General features: G+C 56.3%; 3 protein-coding genes across 5 annotated transcripts; 1 reads left to right on the forward strand and 2 right to left on the reverse strand.

Moving 5' to 3' along the window:
* Positions 1-717: 717 nt before the first annotated feature.
* On the reverse strand, positions 718-1,307 carry CDC26 (cell division cycle 26). Its single transcript, XM_053962322.1, has 2 exons — positions 1,105-1,307; positions 718-1,037 (listed from the first exon to the last, which is right to left on the reverse strand). Exons 1-2 carry the CDS (start codon positions 1,183-1,185, stop codon positions 858-860), a joined length of 261 nt encoding a protein of 86 aa, XP_053818297.1. The 5' UTR covers positions 1,186-1,307; the 3' UTR covers positions 718-857.
* Positions 1,308-1,768: 461 nt separating this feature from the next.
* Positions 1,769-9,950, forward strand: PRPF4 (pre-mRNA processing factor 4). Its single transcript, XM_053961724.1, has 14 exons — positions 1,769-1,973; positions 2,619-2,796; positions 3,145-3,331; positions 3,907-3,994; positions 4,713-4,792; positions 4,997-5,090; positions 5,929-6,023; positions 6,234-6,292; positions 6,891-7,014; positions 8,184-8,273; positions 8,794-8,916; positions 9,226-9,333; positions 9,418-9,536; positions 9,675-9,950. The coding sequence occupies exons 1-14, from the start codon at positions 1,923-1,925 to the stop codon at positions 9,866-9,868; spliced, it is 1,590 nt and encodes a 529-aa protein (XP_053817699.1). The 5' UTR covers positions 1,769-1,922; the 3' UTR covers positions 9,869-9,950.
* A 1,263-nt stretch (positions 9,951-11,213) lies between these two features.
* On the reverse strand, positions 11,214-18,578 carry WDR31 (WD repeat domain 31). 3 transcript variants are annotated; one of them, XM_053961726.1, is made up of 10 exons: positions 18,505-18,578; positions 18,303-18,397; positions 17,449-17,578; positions 16,995-17,069; positions 15,951-16,095; positions 15,768-15,868; positions 14,792-14,859; positions 14,275-14,416; positions 13,342-13,504; positions 11,214-11,976 (listed from the first exon to the last, which is right to left on the reverse strand). In XM_053961726.1, the coding sequence occupies exons 2-10, from the start codon at positions 18,347-18,349 to the stop codon at positions 11,816-11,818; spliced, it is 1,032 nt and encodes a 343-aa protein (XP_053817701.1). In that variant the 5' UTR covers positions 18,350-18,397; positions 18,505-18,578; the 3' UTR covers positions 11,214-11,815. The 3 variants fall into 3 exon arrangements, with proteins under 3 accessions (XP_053817701.1, XP_053817700.1, XP_053817702.1); XM_053961727.1 differs by lacking the exons at positions 11,214-11,976; positions 18,505-18,578 and adding exons at positions 13,600-13,652; positions 15,568-15,693 and having other exon boundaries at positions 13,417-13,504; positions 17,449-18,386; XM_053961725.1 differs by lacking the exon at positions 18,505-18,578 and having other exon boundaries at positions 17,449-18,386.
* Positions 18,579-18,627: the final 49 nt, after the last annotated feature.

The raw sequence follows: 18,627 nt of genomic DNA on the forward strand, positions 1-18,627 counted from the left end.
ATCAAATCTGACCTCACCCTGCCCAGGCACCTGATGGTAAATCCAGGGACCTGCTGAGGAAATCCATGTGCCCTCGGCCTTTTCACAGGACACCAGCCACAAGGAACTGTTTGGTGGCCTTTGATCCAAGCAGCAAACAGCTCTGAGCTCCATCCCAAGGGTGACAAACCAGGGCAGCTGGGGTGACACTGAGCAGAGCTGCATGGAGGTGGAACAGGGAAGTGTAAAGGAGAAGCTGCTCAGTCAGCTTCTCCACATCCATGTGCCCAGCCCATGATCCAGGGCTGCAGCCATTCCCGGCTGTGACACGGATGGGGAAGCAGCTCTGGGATGCATTTGGGACTGGCTGATTTAACAGACGGGGGATTCTTTCCTGGTTGCCTCGGCAAAGGAAAGAGCAGTGCCTGGCACCCAGAACTGTGGCACCGTTATCCCAAAACACTCATCAGACACTTCCAGGGCCTTCTCCTCAGTGGGGCCACCAGCGGGTAGGGCTGGAGGCTCAGGTGGCCACGCTCCACTGTCTGCTTTAAGCTCACCAGATCACTTTCCCAGAGGTTCCTCCCAGAGATTTATCCCCCTGCTCACAGGAGCAGGAACGGGGTGCTCGAGCTGTTTCCACCCCCACGCGGTCACTGCAGCCGTTTACAGCAGCTCGTGGGATGATTATTCTTTTCTTTAAAAAAATACATGTTTATTTAAAACAAAACACTCGGCAAAGGGGCGTTCACGGGCATGTTAACCAAACTTAAAAACCAAAAATGTAACAGCGCAGAGGGGGGGACGGCGAGGCCCGCCCGGCGCGGCCCCCCCGGCTGAGCGGGGCTGGGGCTGCCGGGGGCCCCGGGGCAGCCCCGTTAGAACTCAAAGGTGCCGAAGTGCGCGGTGCGGCCGCCGGCCTTGGGCTGCGGCTTGTACCCGATGCGGTCATTGATGAGCTGCTCGCGGCTCTTGTGCTCCGTGCCCAGCGCTCCGATCGCCGCCGCCTCCTCGCCGCCCGCCGCCGCCTCTGCCTCGTCCCGCTGCTTCCTGCGGCTCTGCGGGCGAACGGGCCGGTCAGGGCCGGGGGCGGGCCGAGCCCCCCGCGCCCGGCCCCGCGCGCACCTCCAGCTCCTTCCGGACGCTCTCGAACTCCTCGATGTCGTCCAGCTTCAGCTCCAGCCGCGTCGGCTTCCGACGGAGCATCGCGGCCGGCGACACCGGGACCCACGGCAGGACCGAGCGCTCCCGCCCTCAGCGGGCCCGCCAAGCCTCCCGGCGTGCCCCGCGCGTTCCGCCCTTAGCGGGTACTGCATCTCCCGGCGTGCCTCGCGCGTTCCGCCCTCAGCGGGCACTGCATCTCCCGGCGTGCCTCGCGCGTCCCGCCCTCAGCGGGCACTGCATCTCCCGGCGTGCCCCGCGCGTCCCGCCCTCAGCGGGTACTGCATCTCCCGGCGTGCCTCGCGCGTTCCGCCCTCAGCGGGCACTGCATCTCCCGGCGTGCCTCGCGCGTTCCGCCCTCAGCGGGCACTGCATCTCCCGGCGTGCCTCGCGCGTCCCGCCCTTAGCGGGTACTGCATCTCCCGGCGTGCCTCGCGCGTCCCGCCCTCAGCGGGCACTGCATCTCCCGGCGTGCCCCGCGCGTCCCGCTTCCCCCGCCACTCCTCCCGGCGTGCCCTGCGTGTTCATCCCTTAAAGGGCGATGCAGTTCCCGGCCTGCCCTGCGCGACCCGCCCTCAATGAGGCCGCCACGCCTCCCGGCATGCCCTGCGCGACCCGCCCTCAATGAGGCCGCCACGCCTCCCGGCATGCCCTGCGCGACCCGGAAGTGGCCGTGAGGCGCCGGGGCGCGGCGAGTCTCGCCCTGTTGCCGTTCTCTGGTTCCCGCTCCCCTTCCAGCCTTCTTATCCGTTCCTGGGCTTGTTCCCGGTCCCGCTCCCACCATGGCCACCGCGCGGGCACCGGCGGCGCGCGGTGTGGCCCGGCCCCCCGAGGTGAGTGTTCGGGAGATGGGGGCGGCTCCGGGCCCGTTCCCCGCTCGGCCGCGGCGCTGCCCGCGGGCCCGCAGGAGCGGGAGAGGCCGCGGGGGTCGCGACTGCTGTTGCTGTGTGGGGTTTACGCCGTACCGGTGATAGCGGAGCTGCTTAAAGGAGCCCGAAGGCTCGCGTGTTTTCCTGCGTTTTTCCCGGTCCTGGCGGCTCTCCGGGGCAAGGAGCTGGAGCGCGGCATCGCTCCTGGCTGTGCTGGTGCAGGAGGACGAAAAGCTCTGTGTTCTAAAGCTCTTTCAAAATATACCTCTGCAGATAATGAATAATAGGGACCCAACACTGCCTGATTCCAGCAATTTAATGTGGCATTTTACTTTCGTGGCAAAAACCTCAATGTCCAGGGGCTGCTCCATCCCTGGAGTGTCCCAGGCCAGGCTGGACAGGGCTGGGAGCAGCCTGGGGCAGCGAAGGTGCCCCTGCCATGGCAGGGGTGGGATGGGATGGGCTTCAATGCCCTTCCAACCCAACCCAGCGTGGGATTCTGAGGGGGTGTTTGCTCGGTGCCCAGCCCTGTTCTGCTGGCACAGCTCGGCTGTGGCACAGCCAGGCTGTTTGCTGTGTGCTCTGTGCCCGCTGTGGCTCTCCCCGCAGCCCCCCAAGGCCAAGCCTGCGGAGGAGGCCGAGGCTGCCCCGGCCAAGCGGGCGCCCATCTTCTACGGGAGCCTGGAGGAGAAGGAGCGGGAGCGCCTGGCCAAGGGCGAGGCGGGGCTGCTGGCCAAGGAGGGCATGAAGGCTGCCATGGAGGCCGGCAACATCAACATCAGCAGCGGTGAGCGTGTGCAAGCACCCTTCCCTATCCCTCCCCCAGATGTGACACTTCCAGATGTGTCACTTGCTCTCTGGGCAGCACCTCAAAGCAGTCAGGGGTGGGCTTGGATCCGTGCTTGGATCTCCCCAGGGGCTGAGGGGCTCTGGGACAGCTGAGGGGCTCTGGGACAGCTGAGGGAGGGTGTGGAGCGTCCCTCTCTGGGGACATCCCAGACCCTGCTTTGTCACCTGCTGCAGGTGGCCCTGCCGGGGCAGGGCGATGCCCTGGGTGATGTGCAGGGGTCCCTGCCAGCCCCAGCTGTCCCCTGGGCCGTGCTGGCTGCGTGTGCTCAGGCTGTGTGTGTGCCAGGGGAGGTGTTTGACCTCGAGGACCACATGAGCGAGCGGCAGGCCGAGGTGCTGGCGGAGTTTGAGCGCCGCAAGCGCGCCCGGCAGATCAACGTGTCCACGGACGACTGCGAGGTCAAGGCCTGCCTGAGGGCCCTGGGCGAGCCCATCACGCTCTTCGGAGAGGGCCCTGCGGAGCGCAGGGAGAGGTGCTGTGTCTGCAGACAGGGAGTGGCCACCTACAAATCCCTGAGCTTCTCCTGGGAGCTGGGCTGCAGCGAGCCCTGCTGTGTCAGTGCTGTGCCACTGGGCAGCTGGGAGAGCTGGGAGTGTTCCATCTGGGGAAGGGGAGGCTCAAGGGAGAGCTCAGAGCCCCTTGCAGGGCCTGAAGGGACTCCAGGAGAGCTGGAGAGGGACTGGGGACAAGGGCTGGAGGGACAGGACACAGGGAATGGCTTCCACTGCCAGAGGGCAGGGATGGATGGGATATTGGGAAGGAATTGTTCCCTGGGAGGGTGGAGAGGCCCTGGCACAGGGTGCCCAGAGCAGCTGTGGCTGCCCCTGGATCCCTGGCAGTGCCCAAGGCCAGGCTGGACACTGGGGCTTGGGACCATGGGAGGTGTCCCTGCCCATGGCACTGGATGAGGTTTAAAGTCCCTCCCAGCCCAAACCAGTCTGGGATTTCTGTTCTAAGAACCCCAAGGCAGAGGGAATGTCACAGGGATATTTGTCAGGTGAGCTGAGACTTCACTGACTAAATCCAGCTTCATGACTTCCTTTCCAGGTTAAGGAACATCCTCTCGGTGGTCGGCACAGATGCGTTAAAAAAGACCAGGAAAGATGATGACAGGTCCAAAAAGTCCAAAGAAGAGGTAAGGGTGTCTCCTGTCCCCTCAGTGCTGAGGGAGGGATGGGATATCCACCTCTGATATATCCAGGACTCCTGGCTTTGGCCAGCCTGTGAATTCTCATGGCATCCCTTTAGGCTTTTTCCATGTTGCCCATTTCACAAATCTGTGGCAATGTTTGGTCTCAGTGAGGAGCACCAAGTGTGGTTTTTACTCACAGACCCTGCTCTGTGCTGCACTCACTGTGCAAACCAGGAGGCTCTTACCTACTGTAGCAAGTCCCTTACTTTCCTTCACGCTTGGGAAGAAAAAAAAAAAGTTCCTTCTGCTGCATCTGTTTCTGCCTTTGGTTACTCGTTCTGCTTCTGTCTCTCTTCTGAGTCTCTTTTACCTTATTATTTTTGAGCTTTACTGTAAGAAGTAATTTCTGCAGCTCTGGGCTTTCTCCTTAGTAGGTGATGTGTAAACAAGGAGGGAGTTACTTGTCAGTAAATGCAGATGAGTCGGGGTTCAGCTGGAACTTTGAGTGAAGTGGCAGCATGTCAGGATTGGATCTGTAGGGCAGAGAGTTTGATTTATCTCTCCAAATCCCTTTTCCTGGGGCTCAGTTGTGTAGAAGGCCCTTAAAAAGAGGCCAGAGCACAGCAGGGTTTGGGGGCAGGTGCTGGGAGGAGCTGAGCGGGATGAATGCAGGGGCAGCAGCACCAGGGCTTTTCCGTCACTTTTATTCCTGTTTTTACAGTATCAGCAAACCTGGTACCATGAAGGCCCACGCAGTCTGAAAACAGCCAGGCTGTGGCTGGCCAACTATTCACTCCCCAGGTGAGAGAAAACAGGAAAACATTTGTCAAAGCCAAGTGCAAATCCCACTGTGGGTAGCATGGTCCAGGGAATGGGGAGGCAGGTCCAGTGAGCCCAGAGCTTGAGCTCTCAGGGACTGATGCAGAGAAGAGCAGGGAAAAGGCATTTCCAGCAGTGGGGAAGGGGCAGTTCTGGGGATTGTCACCCCACCTCTGCTCTCCCCAGGGCAGCGAAGCGGCTGGAGGAGGCCCGGCTGCTCAAGGAGATTCCTGAGGCCACCAGGACATCCCAGAGGCAGGAGCTGCACAAATCCCTGCGGGTAGGTTTGGCAGCTGCTCCACTGCTGTGTTCACAAGGTTTGCTGATCCTCCAAAGAGCCCAGCAGGAATTCGGCTGCCTGAGGTGCTGTCCACATGCACATCAGTCTCTGCAATCTTGGGAAGTTCTGCTTTTCCTCTCTTTCCCTGTGTCTCTGAAGCACGTTCTGACTCCTTCAGAGTGCTCCAGGGAGATGTAATTTGTCCCTGTGCGTGGCAGAGGATGCAGAGACATCCCTGTCTTGCCTTGCCACTCACCTGTGAGGCTGAAGGAATGTATTCCTGGCTCTTGCTGGGGAGCCAGGGAATGCAAGGGAAATACCCAGTTCTGGGTGCTGAACATGGTTGGGATGACTTTAAGATGCCCTTTCTGAGCATGCTAAGCCAGATTGCCAGCTTAACCAAACAGAGAGGCTCAGACACAGCGTGTGCTGCCCCCCTAATCCTGTTTGCTCCAGAGGATTTACTTCTCCCCTCTGCCCCGTCTGTCTGGTTGGATTCTTTGGATGAGTTGTGGACAGATGCCAAACTCCAGCCAGTTCTGTGTCAGAGCTGCAGCTGCAGAGCTCTGGGGCTGGGGGGACACATACCATGGGTGGCCCTGGGGGGCTGAGCTGTGCCCCCAGGCCATGCTGGGCCACCTGGGCCAGGCTGGCCCTGGCCTTCCTGCCTGGAGCTGGAGTGGCTCTGAGGCAGCATCTCCCTTTGAAAGTGACTTTCCAAGGGCCTCTGCCTCCTCCTGTGCACATTTGCCTCCCTCACCTCAGGCTTTGGCTGGGGATAGCTCTGGGCTGTTGTACTTCAGTCATTTATTGATGGTTATCTTTGTATTTGTTACAGTCCTTGAATAACTTCTGCAGTCAGATTGGGGACGATCGCCCGCTGTCCTACTGCCACTTCAGCCCCAACTCCAAACTGCTGGCCACAGCCTGCTGGTGAGACTGCCTTGGCAGCACCTGCTTTGGGGGCTGGGAGAGCACAGGAATGGTTTTGGAGACTTGGGAATCGTGAGAGGCTGCTCTGAGCTCTGATCACCTCATTTTAGAGCTGATCAGAGATTCATTGATCTGAGCTGGTTGAACAAGGAACATTGATCTGTTCCTTGATGTTCTTCTCCACTGACATCCATTCCTTGTTTTCCACAGGAGTGGGCTGTGCAAGCTCTGGTCTGTGCCTGACTGCAACCTGGTTCACACCTTACGAGGTAGCGAGGGGCTCTCACTCGGGCTTTTGGTTCTTTTGTTCCTCTCTGTGCTGATCTCCCACATCTGAATTACTTTGTGGTCTAAAATGTTGTCTTTGGGCAGATTTCTGTCTTACTGAGAGCATCCCTTGGCTTGGGAGCATGGGAATGTGTCATAAAATGAGAAGGGAGACCTGGCCTTTAGCTCAAACTTCAGCTCCAAGTTTGCTGTTTCTGAACAGTTTGGTTTGGTTTCCAAACCTGGTTTGAGTTACTGGAGTTAGAAACAGCAGCAGTTTTGGGCAGGTCACTTGACAACAGTGAGGTTCTTTGAGTAGTGGTCACAACTTGGGCTCAATACAGATGTGAGGACAAATCCTTTGATTCATATGTTGAATTTTGTCTGCACTTGGAGGGTTCCAAACCTTTATTCTGGGTGGGTGCTCTGCCTTGGGTGCTCCTGGAAGTGCAGTTTGGCTGGGGGTGACAGGGCAGTGTCACCCAGCACTGAGGACACAGTGAAAGTGTTCACTGGCACCTCCCTCACCAGTGCCAAGGAGATGCTGCTTTTCTGGAGAACTGTGGCAGATTCTGAATCTTGGTTTTCCTTGCCCTTCAGGACACAGCACCAACGTGGGGGCAATCGTGTTCCACCCCAAGGCCACGGTGTCCCTGGACAAGAAGGACGTGAGCCTGGCCTCGTGTGCAGCTGATGGCTCTGTCAAACTCTGGAACTTGGAAAGGTCAGAACTGTTCCAGATGTGCACAGCTGCAGCATTGCTGTGCTGGGGTTCATTCCATGTTCCTCCACACATTTACCATCCTCCTGCCAATATGACCTTTTCTTGTAGTTACCCCAGTGCACTCCCTGGCCTCAGTGTGTGCCACCCTCTTCAGCAGGAAGAGAGATCACCCTGATTAGGGAGCCAAGGTGAGGGAGACTGTCTGAAAGGGATTGAGGCAGAATTGCTGCTGGGCTTTGGTGAAGTGCTGGGGGTGATGGATAGAAGGTGTGGGGACTGTTTCATTCCAACAGCTCACTTAGGAGAAAATTGCCCCTCTTGGATATTAATAAATGAATTTTTGAGTGGCTGGAAAGCACCAGGATTTGGAGAGGGATTGACCAAATACACAACCAGGCACAAAAAGTTCTGCCCGTCCTGCAAACAAGTGGCTGCCACTGCACAGAGGAGCTCTGGCAAATGGGCAGCACCTCTCTCAGGCCTGGGAAGAGGAGAATGGTTCAGGTATTGAGCCTCAGCATCACCTGATTGAGAAGTGGAGCCTGCAGGGCTTCTGGGAAGGGCAGGCAGCTCCCAGAGCCACAGTTGTTTATCCTTAGCTGAAAGTTAGTCTCTAACAGCAAAAGCACCCCTGTGCAAAGGGACAGGGGGTTGTTAGGCTCATGTGACCATGTCTCTTAATTAACCTGTTGGAAAGAAACTTCAGTGCTGTTCAGATCGTGTGTGAATGCTCCTGACCTGCTGCCTGTCATTCTGGGAGAATAAATATTCCCTCCATCCTGTCTGCCTGCATCCTGCAGGTCAGCAGGAGTTGGTGCAGTTCAGGATGTTGTGTTCTCAGAACTCCCTGCATTAGTACAGTACTCCCTGTAGTTTGTTTCTGTACTTCCAAAAGCGCTAATGACAAGGGCCTTGTTAATCTTCATTTATCATCATCGTCATCCCAGGAGAGCTTTACAACCAACAGGAGTTGTGGAGAAAGGGTTTCACTCAGAGCTTTGTGAGTGTGACCCAAAGGCAGAATTCAGAATCATTGGCTTCAGCTCTGATCTTCCTGCCTGCTTTGATTTCATCAGCAGAGCTTTTGCTGCCATCACAATGTGTGGGCAAAGGCCTGGCTTGAGCCAGACCCCTGTGGCCAGTGGCCAATGGTTTGTTCTGTGTTTCAGTGATGAGCCGGTGGCAGACATCGAGGGACACAGCATGCGAGTGGCCCGTGTGATGTGGCACCCCTCAGGGAGGTTCCTGGGCACCACCTGGTACGGACACCTAGGCATTGGCTTCCAGAAATGACCATGGGCTGCCCAGCTGGTGGCCCTGTGGTGCCAGGGCTTGGCCACAGGGCAGGGCTTGGCCATTGGTGACCACAGCTGGGCTGTTGCAGTGTCAGTGACAGCAGGGATTCCTTTCCCTGCCCCTGTGTGAGACACTGTTGGTCTCAGGTGGGAATGAAATGCTCCCAGAGTTGGTGAAATATCCTGTTATTCTCCCTGGAGTCACATGGAGACCAGGAGAAAAGGCCTCAAGTTACACCAGGGAAGGTTTAGGTTGGATATTGGGGAAAAACATCTTCACAGAAAGGGTGGCCAGGCACAGGAACAGGCTGCCCAGGGGTGGAGTCACCATCCTGGAAGTGTTCAAAAAACACCCAGATGTGGCATCTGGGGACACGGGTTAGTGGTGAATGTGGTGGTGCTGGGTTAACACTTGGACTCAATGGTCCTGGAGGGCTTTTCCAACCTGAGTGACTCTGATTTAAGGAGTGCTTTGATCTTGCAGCTACGATCACTCGTGGCGCCTGTGGGACCTGGAGGCGCAGGAGGAGATTCTGCACCAGGAGGGGCACAGCAAGGGGGTCTACGACATCGCCTTCCACACCGACGGCTCCCTCGCCGGCACTGGGTGAGCTGCCCTTGGCTCTGCATGAAGGGCTTGCTGTGACAAGGGATTGCTGCTGGGGGAGTGGCTTCCCGCTGCCAGAGGGCAGGGATGGATGGGATTTTGGGAATTAGGAATTGTTCCCTGTGAGGGTGGGCAGGCCCTGGCACAGGGTGCCCAGAGCAGCTGTGGCTGCCCTTGGATCCCTGGCAGTGCCCAAGGCCAGGCTGGACAGGGCTGGGAGCAGCCTGGGACAGTGGGAGGTGTCCCTGCCCGTGGCCAGGATGATCTGTAAGGTCCAGCCCAGCCCAGTGTGTGATCCTGTACTTGCAGAGGCCTGGATGCCTTTGGCCGGGTGTGGGACCTGCGCACAGGCCGCTGTATCATGTTCCTGGAAGGGCACCTGAAGGAGATTTACGGGATCAACTTCTCCCCAAACGGGTAAGGAGGGAGCTGGCACTGATGTGGGAGCTGTGAATGCAAACTCCACTCCCTAAACACTGCTCTGCCTCCCCTCCTTGGCAGGTACCACGTGGCCACGGGCAGTGGGGACAACACCTGCAAGGTGTGGGACCTGCGGCAGAGGAAGTGCATCTACACCATCCCTGCCCACCAGAACCTGGTCACTGGCGTCAGGTTTGAACGTGAGTCCCTGCTGCTCCCTATCCCTGCCCCTCCAGCAGCTCACATCCACACATGCAGCTCAGCAAGGCCTGTGCTGGTGAGCAGGGATGCCATGTTCTCATTTGCAAGCCTCACTTCTCCCTTTCTCTCCTGTGCAGCCAACCATGGGAATTTCCTGCTCACGGGCGCCTACGACAACACGGCCAAGATCTGGACCCACCCTGGCTGGTCCCCGCTGAAGACACTGGCAGGGCACGAGGGGAAGGTGATGGGCCTGGACATCTCCCTGGATGGGCAGCTCATTGCCACCTGCTCCTACGACAGAACCTTCAAGCTCTGGACAGCCGAGTAGCTCAGAGGGGCTGGTTATGGACTGGGACGGGGACATTAATGACTTTTGGTTGCTTTTTTATATTAAAGAAAAAAACCAGGAATCCAGTGTGTTACAGCAGCTGCAGTCATGGCTGCTCTGGAGGTTGGGTGTGTTTGAAGCACCACTGTTGGCCTGGGCTTGGTTGGTGTCAAGTTTTGGGGGTTTTCCCACATTTTGGATTGTTTTTATACTGCAGGTACCACTTTCTGCTGTAATTTTGATCCATGTACTTCTACCCTCCCTTCCAAGTTCAGCTCCCAGCTGTCCTCCAAACATTTGCAGTAACCACAGAGCATCTCAGGTTTGGTGTGTGGTTCAACTTCTGTTACTGCCCTTCTCACCTTCCTTTTTGGTAGGAGTGTGACTTCAAACTTGATTTGCATTGAGAGGGAGAGCTTGTGGTGCCCTCTTTCCCCTGTCTCCACATGGGTGTCTCTGAATGGAGATCTGCATCCCCCTGGATTCACTTACAGTAGATGTCCAAGGCCAGGGAATCTCTTCTTTTCCAGGTACTGCCTTGTGTCCTACTCCATGAGTTGTCCCATGGACTGGGTGTTGCAAATCCATGTCAGCATCTCCTGTTTAGGGTTTGCTGTGTGAGGTCACTCAGTGTAGGATTGTCTTGTTCTGCCCTGCCCTGGGGAGAGCTTTTGTACTTGTTTGTTGTTTAAATTGAGGTTTTGCAAATAATGTGCCCTGGAAAATCTAAAGAGGTTTGAATCTGTATCCTGGGCTCTGGGTCTCACAAGGAATGGAGAAATTACAGGAATTTCATAATGCACAGTTTGATTTCTGCTGGTGTAAAAAACAGCTGAGGAGGGGTGAGGTCATTGGGTTTGTTCAGCCTGGAGCAGGGGAGGCTGAGGGGAGATTTCTCAGGGTCTGCAGCTCTTCCCGAGGGGCAGCTCTGATCTCTGCTCCCTGTGACAGGAACAGGAGCCAGGGAATGGCTGGAGCTGGGCCAGGGCAGGTCAGGCTGGAGATCAGGAAAGGTTCTTCCCCCAGAGGGTGCTGGCACTGCCCAGGCTCCCCAGGGAATGGGCACGGCCCCGAGGCTGCCAGAGCTCCAGGAGCGTTTGGCCAGCGCTGCCAGGGATGCCCAGGGTGGGGTTGTTGGAGGGTCTGGGCAGGGACTGGGGCTGGGCTGGAGGATCCTGGTGGGTCCATTTCTGCTCAGGAATTCTGTGATTGGATGAAAACCTTCAGAAGTAAAGAGAAGACAGATTCACCTCACTGTTGTCAGCTGGAGAGCAGCTGTCTGTTTCTTGGGAACATGAGCACAGTTCCTTCCAGGGAAAATACGATGGAATGAGAGGCCAGCAACTAACACAGAAGAATTATTTCATTGCAGACTCCTCTGGTCCAAGCACAGGTCCAGCTGTGTGTGCTCAGCCTAGTGCTCAGGTATCTGTCCCTTGGTCCTGGTGTCTCATCTCCTCCCTCTGCCCATCCTGTGCCTCTGGCTGCAGGGAGGCTTTGTAAGGAAAATGCAGGATGCTCAGTGAGGAGCAAGAGCTTGGCCTGAAGGCTCCCAGAGTTTGGCTTTTCTCCTGGACAGCTCTGATGCCTCTCTGTCACCCATAAACCAACCAGCAAGTCCCCCAGCCCCGCTGTCATATCCCACAGGCACAGCGTCCCTGCTGCCTGCCGTCAGGGCAGCTCTTGGGGGTCACATCCCCTCCCTGGGACAATCTGTGACAGGGGGTTCTGGTGCTCAGAACGCTGCCACCTCCTCCTGGGACAGTGTCTGACAGGGGGTTCCGTTGCTCAGAACGCTGCCACCTCCTCCTGGGACAGTGTCTGACAGGGGGTTCTGGTGCTCAGAACGCTGCCACCTCCTCCTGGGACAGTGTCTGACAGGGGGTTCTGGTGCTCAGAACGCTGCCACCTCCTCCTGGGACAGTGTCTGACAGGGGGTTCTGGTGCTCAGAACGCTGCCACCTCCTCCAGGGCCAGCTCTGCACCGCCCCTCACCCGGAGCACGTGGATGCCAGAGTTGGAGCTGGCGCAGAGCAGGGTGGAGCTGTCGCAGGCGGCCAGCGAGGCCAGCGAGCCCGAGCCCTCGAGACACAGCGTGGCCAGGCAGGCTGCAAGGGAAGGGACAAGGGAGGGATGCTGGGTTTGCTGAGGTGGGACAGGGCCACACCAATCTCCCACCTCCAGGCTCTGCTCGCCTGAGGTTGTGAGCTGCTGCCTGGACCCACACATCCAACACCTTGGGATGTGCCCCTGGTAGAGAGACTCACCCCCGTGCATTGCCCAGTCAGGCCGTGGCTGAGAGGGATCCAGACTGGGGTCGGGCTCTGCCCCTTCCTGGGAGAGGAAGCAGGGCTGGATGGACCTACAGCTCCCACTGGGCAGAGTTGCAGGGCGAGACTGGAGCCATTTCCAACCCACCTTCTTCTCCCAAATTTCTTACAGTTTTCCTAAAGGCTGTGCTACACTCACCACACAGTTTTGATGAATCTCCAAATGGGAAAGAGAAATAAGATTTACAATATCCAGTGCCACATGAGCCTTTCTGATTGTGCCTGTTATTAAACTCCCTGAGACAGTTTGTGCAGAGACCACAGCCTCAGGCTGAGCTGCAAACAGAGCTGCACTTGGCCTGGACCCACAGGCAGCTGCCTCTCCTGGTGACCTATGTCCTTCCCAGAGCAGCTGGATTATGGCTCACCCAGATGGGAAGGCAAGAGGATCAAAGCTGCAGCCAGCCCCACAGCCACCCCGGGTGCACAGGCACCAGGCAAAGGAACAGGTAAGAGAACAGAAGGTCCTTCTCTGCAGGAGAGCCTCAGGCTTCTATTTTCATCCCATCTTAAATAAGTTCCCTTGGAGAGGGGCTTAGCCCTGGGGAGTGTCTAATGCTGTGAACCTGAACAGCTCCCAAGAGGTCTCTGCCTGCAGCACAAGGGTTACTAAGAACCTGCTGCCATGGCAGGGCTTGGCAGGCAAACAAACCCCTTTGTGTCCAACTCAGGGAGAGACTCACCCTCACAACCAGATTTAACCCCAAAATGCCCATGATTCCCCTTCAAGAAGACAACCAGAATAAGGGTGTTGGCTGACCATCCCTCTGTCCTCCAGTACAAATTCTATTCCTTACAACTGTCTACTTGTACCTGCAGCAATCTCTGGAGTTCCCCTGTTCTTTTTTTCTTTTTATCCTTTGTCCTTTCATAACTTAACTTGGATGTATCTTTAAAACCTGCCTGGTAATTCTTCCTTTTAGCTGAGGGAAGATCCCTGTCATCTCTGACATGCGGCTCCTCCATGCTTGTCGAGCCCTGCGTTTGCTCTGGGCCATTTCTCCACCTGCCCTGCAGCTGGTTTGGAGTAAACTCCAGAGATTGCAGCAGTCACCTGCCTGTCACCACGAGGAGACAGAACTGAGGGAAGTGGGTTTGTCGTCCAGGAGAAAGGAACACAGAGTGGGCAGGAGCCTCCCCTACCTGCAGTGTCCTGGTCCCAGACCTTCACCGTGCTGTCACTGGAGGATGTGGCAATGCTGGGGGCGAGCGCAGGGCCCCGGGGCAGGAAGACACACGCGGTGGTGGTCTGGAAATGCCCTTTGTACTCACACACTCGGCCCCTGGTCTGCCTCAGGTCCCAAAGCTGCAAGAAACAGGCAGTGGTAGAGCCCCAGCTGTGCCAGCACAAAGATGTTTTACCGAGACAGGAAGGTGGGTTGGGATAAAAGAGCTCCTCACCAATCCTCAGAGTGCCATGGCTACTTCCCTTGTCCCTGCTCATGCTCACAGCCCTGGAGAACATCAAAACCCAAAGGATTTTCAGCACTGGTGACTGAGCATATGGCCACACCCATTAGAACCAACAAGCTAAGACTGTGCAGGCAGATAAGAAGTGTCCAGCCTGCTCCCATCCTCAGCCCTGCCCACCCTGGGATGGGATAGGTTCATCCTCTTGATCCTCACACACAGGGCTGAAAACCTGCAGGATTGAATCCCTGCTTTGGAAACACCTGGAGCAAGGGATCCCTTACAGGCTTTCTGCAAGCACCTTGCATTCCTCAATTGCATCCATTGTTCTTTCCCTGTGTTTTACTGAACCTTAAAGACCACCTTGTTTCAACTCCCTGCCATGGGCACAGATGCCACTCACTAGATCAGGGTGCTTCAAGCCCCATCCAACCTGGCCTTGGACACTTCTAGGGATGGAGCAAATCCCAGTGATTTAATCAAGAAGAATAACTGCTGATATTCCCTGAGCAAAACTTCCCAAAGAGAAAGGCAGGAAGACACCAGCCCAAGGCCAAGGCAGTGGGTGCACTCAGACCCTTGAGCACTGATGGGCTGCTCTCTCTGTCTGCAGTGGACATGGGAGGGAAGGGAGCAGGAGCCCAGGCCTTGCTGCCCGGCACTCACGGTGGCCTCGGCGCCGTGGCCGGCAGAGCCGCTGCTGCTGCTGAGGCAGTACCGCCCGTCCTGGCTCACGTCACAGCACGTCTGGATGTGCTGCTTGGCTGGGAACGTGTGGGCCACCTGCAGCTCCCGGCTGTCCCACACCCTGCAGGGAACAGCAGAGGGCAGGGGGACCCTGAGGCATCATCACCACGATGGTTTCCCTCTGTGCCCTCTGGCACGCCCCAGCTGTGCCCACAGCTCTGCCCTGGCTGCTCCCAAACTCTTCCCTGCATCCCTGCGTTTATCCATGCTGGATCACTCTCCAGCTTTCTTTCTCACAAATTCTCCTTTTCACTCGCAGTCGCCACCCAGTGCTGCTCCCAGCCCCTGTCCCTGGCTGGAGGTCACATTCCAAGGCCCAGGTGAGCTGGCAGGTGGCTTTTAGCCACACCAGCAAGGGTCATGACAACCAACCCCACAATAGCCCCACGTGCCTCAGGCTGTACCTCCCTGCTCTCTGGCCACAGGGGGAATTTACCTGATGGTTTTATCCTCTGAGGTCTGGATGACATAAGGCTCCCCAGGAACCCAGCACAGGTGTGTGACCTGTTGAAAGGGAAGGATGAGCAGGAGCCAGCTCTGTGTGGCTAGGCTGTGTCTGCCTGAGGATGGAACCACTGAGATCCCATCCTCCCCCTCCTCCTGCTGGATTGGGAGCTGGAAATGTTGGATGAAGACTTTTTCTGCTCCCCTGTCATGTCCAGTCCCAGTGGGGTTGCTGGGGGTGACTGAGGCTGGGAGGTGCCAGCAGCAGGACACAGAGCCATGGGAGCAGAGAGGTGGTACCCACACCAGCTCTGGGCTGGTACAGGAGGGAATGCAGCCCCACTGCACAGGGCTTGTTCACCCAGGAGAAAAGGAGACTCAGGGGGATCTTCCAGCTCTCCACAACTCCCAGACAGGAGGGTGCAGCCAGGTGGGGGTCAGGTTCTGCTCCCAGGGAACAAGCAATGAGAAGAAATTGCCTCAAGTTGTGCCAAGGGAGGTTTAGGTTGGATACTGGGGAAAATTTCTTTGCTGAAAGGGTGGTCAGGCACAGGCTGCCCAGGGCAGTGGTGGAGTCACCATTCCTGGAGGGATTTAAAAGCCATGTAGATGTGGCACTTGGGGACATGAGTGACATGTGGCAGTGTTGGGAGAATGGCTGGACTCTGTCTTAGAGGTCTTTTCCAACCTCAGTGATTCCATGACTCTGTGTGCTTCCAAACAGCTCTGAGTTAAAGCATTGATAAATTGCCACGAGTCCTGTGGTACCTTTGTGCTCCTGGGTTTGTTGTTATCCGGAGAAGAATAACCAGCCTCGAGCTGAGCCTGCTCAGGTGCACAGTGTCCCAAAGGTTCCCTTTGGCACCAAGCTTCCATAAAATTCTCTCTGCACAGCTTCACATGTGAAATAATCATGCAGGCAGGGAGATGGATGATGGGATGGGATTTGAGGAACCAGCAGATCCTACCAGATTCCTGGAGATTGCAGCTCTGCCCAGACACTCCCCGGTCTCAGTGTCCCACTTGCACACGGTGTTGTCCCGGGAGCCCGTGCACAGCAGGGAGGCGTCTGCAACCACAAGTTAGCATCCAAAACAAGGCAGGAAACACTGTCAGCAGTCCCTGGGGACTGGGAGTTTGTTGTCCCTCACCTGGGCTCACAGCCAGTCCAGTAACAACCAGGTCATGTCCTAGGAAGTGCTGGCTTGGCCCCGAAGTCCCGTGAAGCTCCCACATCATCACTGTCTTGTCCCGGGATGCGCTGAAGACTCTGTTGGAGTCAAGGGCTGAGGTGACCTGCCAAGGATCAGAAGGAGAAGCTGCTCATCCTCCCACCCAGTTCACAGGGAGAGCACAACTCTGCTGCTGTCCTGTCACAGCCCAGCACATGCAGGAACATGACTGGGGAGAGCCTGGCCTCTCAATTCTGTTCCTTGTCCCCTCAGAGCCGGGGATGGTGGATGGGTGCTCTCAGGTCTTGTTCTTAGAAACCATTCCTTTTATAGGAAAAATGTCCTTACAAACCCAAATGAGCCCAGTGCACAGTTGTTTTGAGCACTGAGGTGAACAAAGGCCCCTTTGTCTTTGCAGTACCCACAGCTCACTGGGTACCCACTGGGGCTGTCCCCTGTGGAGGTGCACTGGCCACACCACGCACAACTACAGCTCCTCTGCACGTCTGCTCTCCCAGAAGCCTGCTTGGCTTTGTCATCCCAATCCCAGAAAGGAAATTAAAGCCCTGCTATTCCCAGAATATGCCAGCTATGGCACATGGCATGGGTATTCCCAGAATATATCAGCCAGGCATGGCTGATTTGTGGAATAATGTCAAGTCTAGCAGAATGAGGCCTGAAGAAAAGTGAATGGCATCTCTGCATCAAAAGCTTAACCTCATAATTAATCCTGAGCTTTTGCTATAGAGTCTCTTGGAGGGGAAGACAAGCTCACATCCAGACCTCCTGCAGCCCTGTTTAGTCTGAATGCAACGCTCCATGCTGCTTCCAAAAGTATCTGTTGGGACCTTGGGAAAAACCTAATGTGTTCTGATTACAGAATCATGAATCGTTAAGTTTGGAAAAGACCTTTAAGGTTAACAAGCCCAACCGTCCCCAGCTGGATACCAGGAATACCCTGATCCCACCTTTCTTGTGGATGACAAACCAGTGCTCCATCATTCCTGGCTCCCCAGCTCTCACCTTGGTGACCTCGCGCTCGTGGCCGGTGAAGCGGCGCAGGGCAGCCCCGGACCTCCAGCTGGACACAGCCACGCTCTGCAGGGACAGGGACAGGGGTCAGCAGGAGAGCAGGGCAGGGAGGATATGTCATACCAAGATTTGTGCACAGTCCACAGTGCAGGAACAGGTTCCTCTAGTTTTCAGCTTCTAGAGCATGCACAACTGTCCTTAAAGACAGGTGATGTAAGAGTCAGTCTGGCGATCCCAAGCCTGGGTGGGAGCATTTGATGTGATATGAGCTCTGGAGAGGTTACAAAATTTGATTCCACGTGCTTCAGGGTGTGCCCTCACCCTAAGCTCATTTTTCCTTTCTAAATCCAGGGACCAGCATAGCTACCTTCCATGGAAAAAGCTCACATTTCAACCTTACTTTTGAAGCTGTTGATATGTTTTCCTGTCCCAGGGCATACCTCACCTTATCCCTTCCTCCTGACACACACAGGTCTGGTTGGAGAGCAGCCACAGAGGTGACAGCGTCGGTGTGAGCAGGGCTGTGCTCCCGGGAGGCACCGGCGGGTCCCGTCTGTCCCACGGAGCCGTCGGCCCTGCAGAGGAACAGGGACAGCAGTGGGAGATGCAGGGGCTGGGAGGAGAGGTCAGGTGCCATTTCCTGCCACCTCCAGCATCTTCTGACATTACAACATCTGTCTGGGAAAGCCAGAGAGAGGCTGTGAGTGAGATGGAGCAGACCTATCTCAGCTCCAGAGCTGCTGAATATTTAATTGTCGCTCACTCTGTGCTGGTGCAAAGAAGAAAAGAAATTTTGACCTCACCAGCCTCCACACTCACATGGGTCAGACTCTGCTGCTCTTTGCTGTGACACCTCCCTGGCCATGAGTCCCCCCTGCTGCCACCCTGTGCTGCTCTCCAGGCACAGATCCCCCTCCCTGCTGCCAGGGACTGAATTATTTCATCTTGGCCATGAAGGCTGGTGACAGGCTCTGAGGACACAACAAAGCAGTTTGGGAATTTGGGCCGAAGAGCCTCTCTCCTGGAGCAGTTCCCCTTCAGAGCTCTGCCTCAGCCATCACAGAGCACAACCACTGGCCATGGTTATGTGCTTGGCCATTCCTGTGAGTGACACTTGGGATTTCAGTCCCCCCAAAAAGCTGAGCAGGCTTTATAAGTGAGGATTAGAAATGCAAACCTGGTTCAAACATCCAATAATGAAACTAAACCCCTGTGCTTGCCATATTTTCTGCTCATTTGTGCTCTCTTCACTCTCACACCTGGTTTATTAACAGGACTGATCTCCCACCATTGCTTTACCTGTATTTGGTGGTGTGGAAGCTGATTTTACTCTGCAGTTTCCCCATAGTCCTGGCAACCAGTGGTGGGTGTCACATCAGCACCTCGAGCACCTGCTGTGGGGACACCTGTGGGTGAGGGGACACGGCACCACCAGGGATCCAGGGGGGTTTCTGTCACACATACAGGATAAGGTGCTGGTAACGTGTTATCTACATCCTACCCCATTCAGACTAAGGAGAAAACCTCAGAGGAGGGGACATCTGGAGGTCCTGAATGGAACCTTTAGCTTAGAGCAGAGCCAGCAGCAGAGCGAGGTCACTGGGACCTCACAATGGGTTTAAAA

Source organism: Vidua chalybeata, chromosome 21 (genome assembly GCF_026979565.1).
Source record: "Vidua chalybeata isolate OUT-0048 chromosome 21, bVidCha1 merged haplotype, whole genome shotgun sequence".
NCBI lineage: Eukaryota > Metazoa > Chordata > Aves > Passeriformes > Viduidae > Vidua > Vidua chalybeata.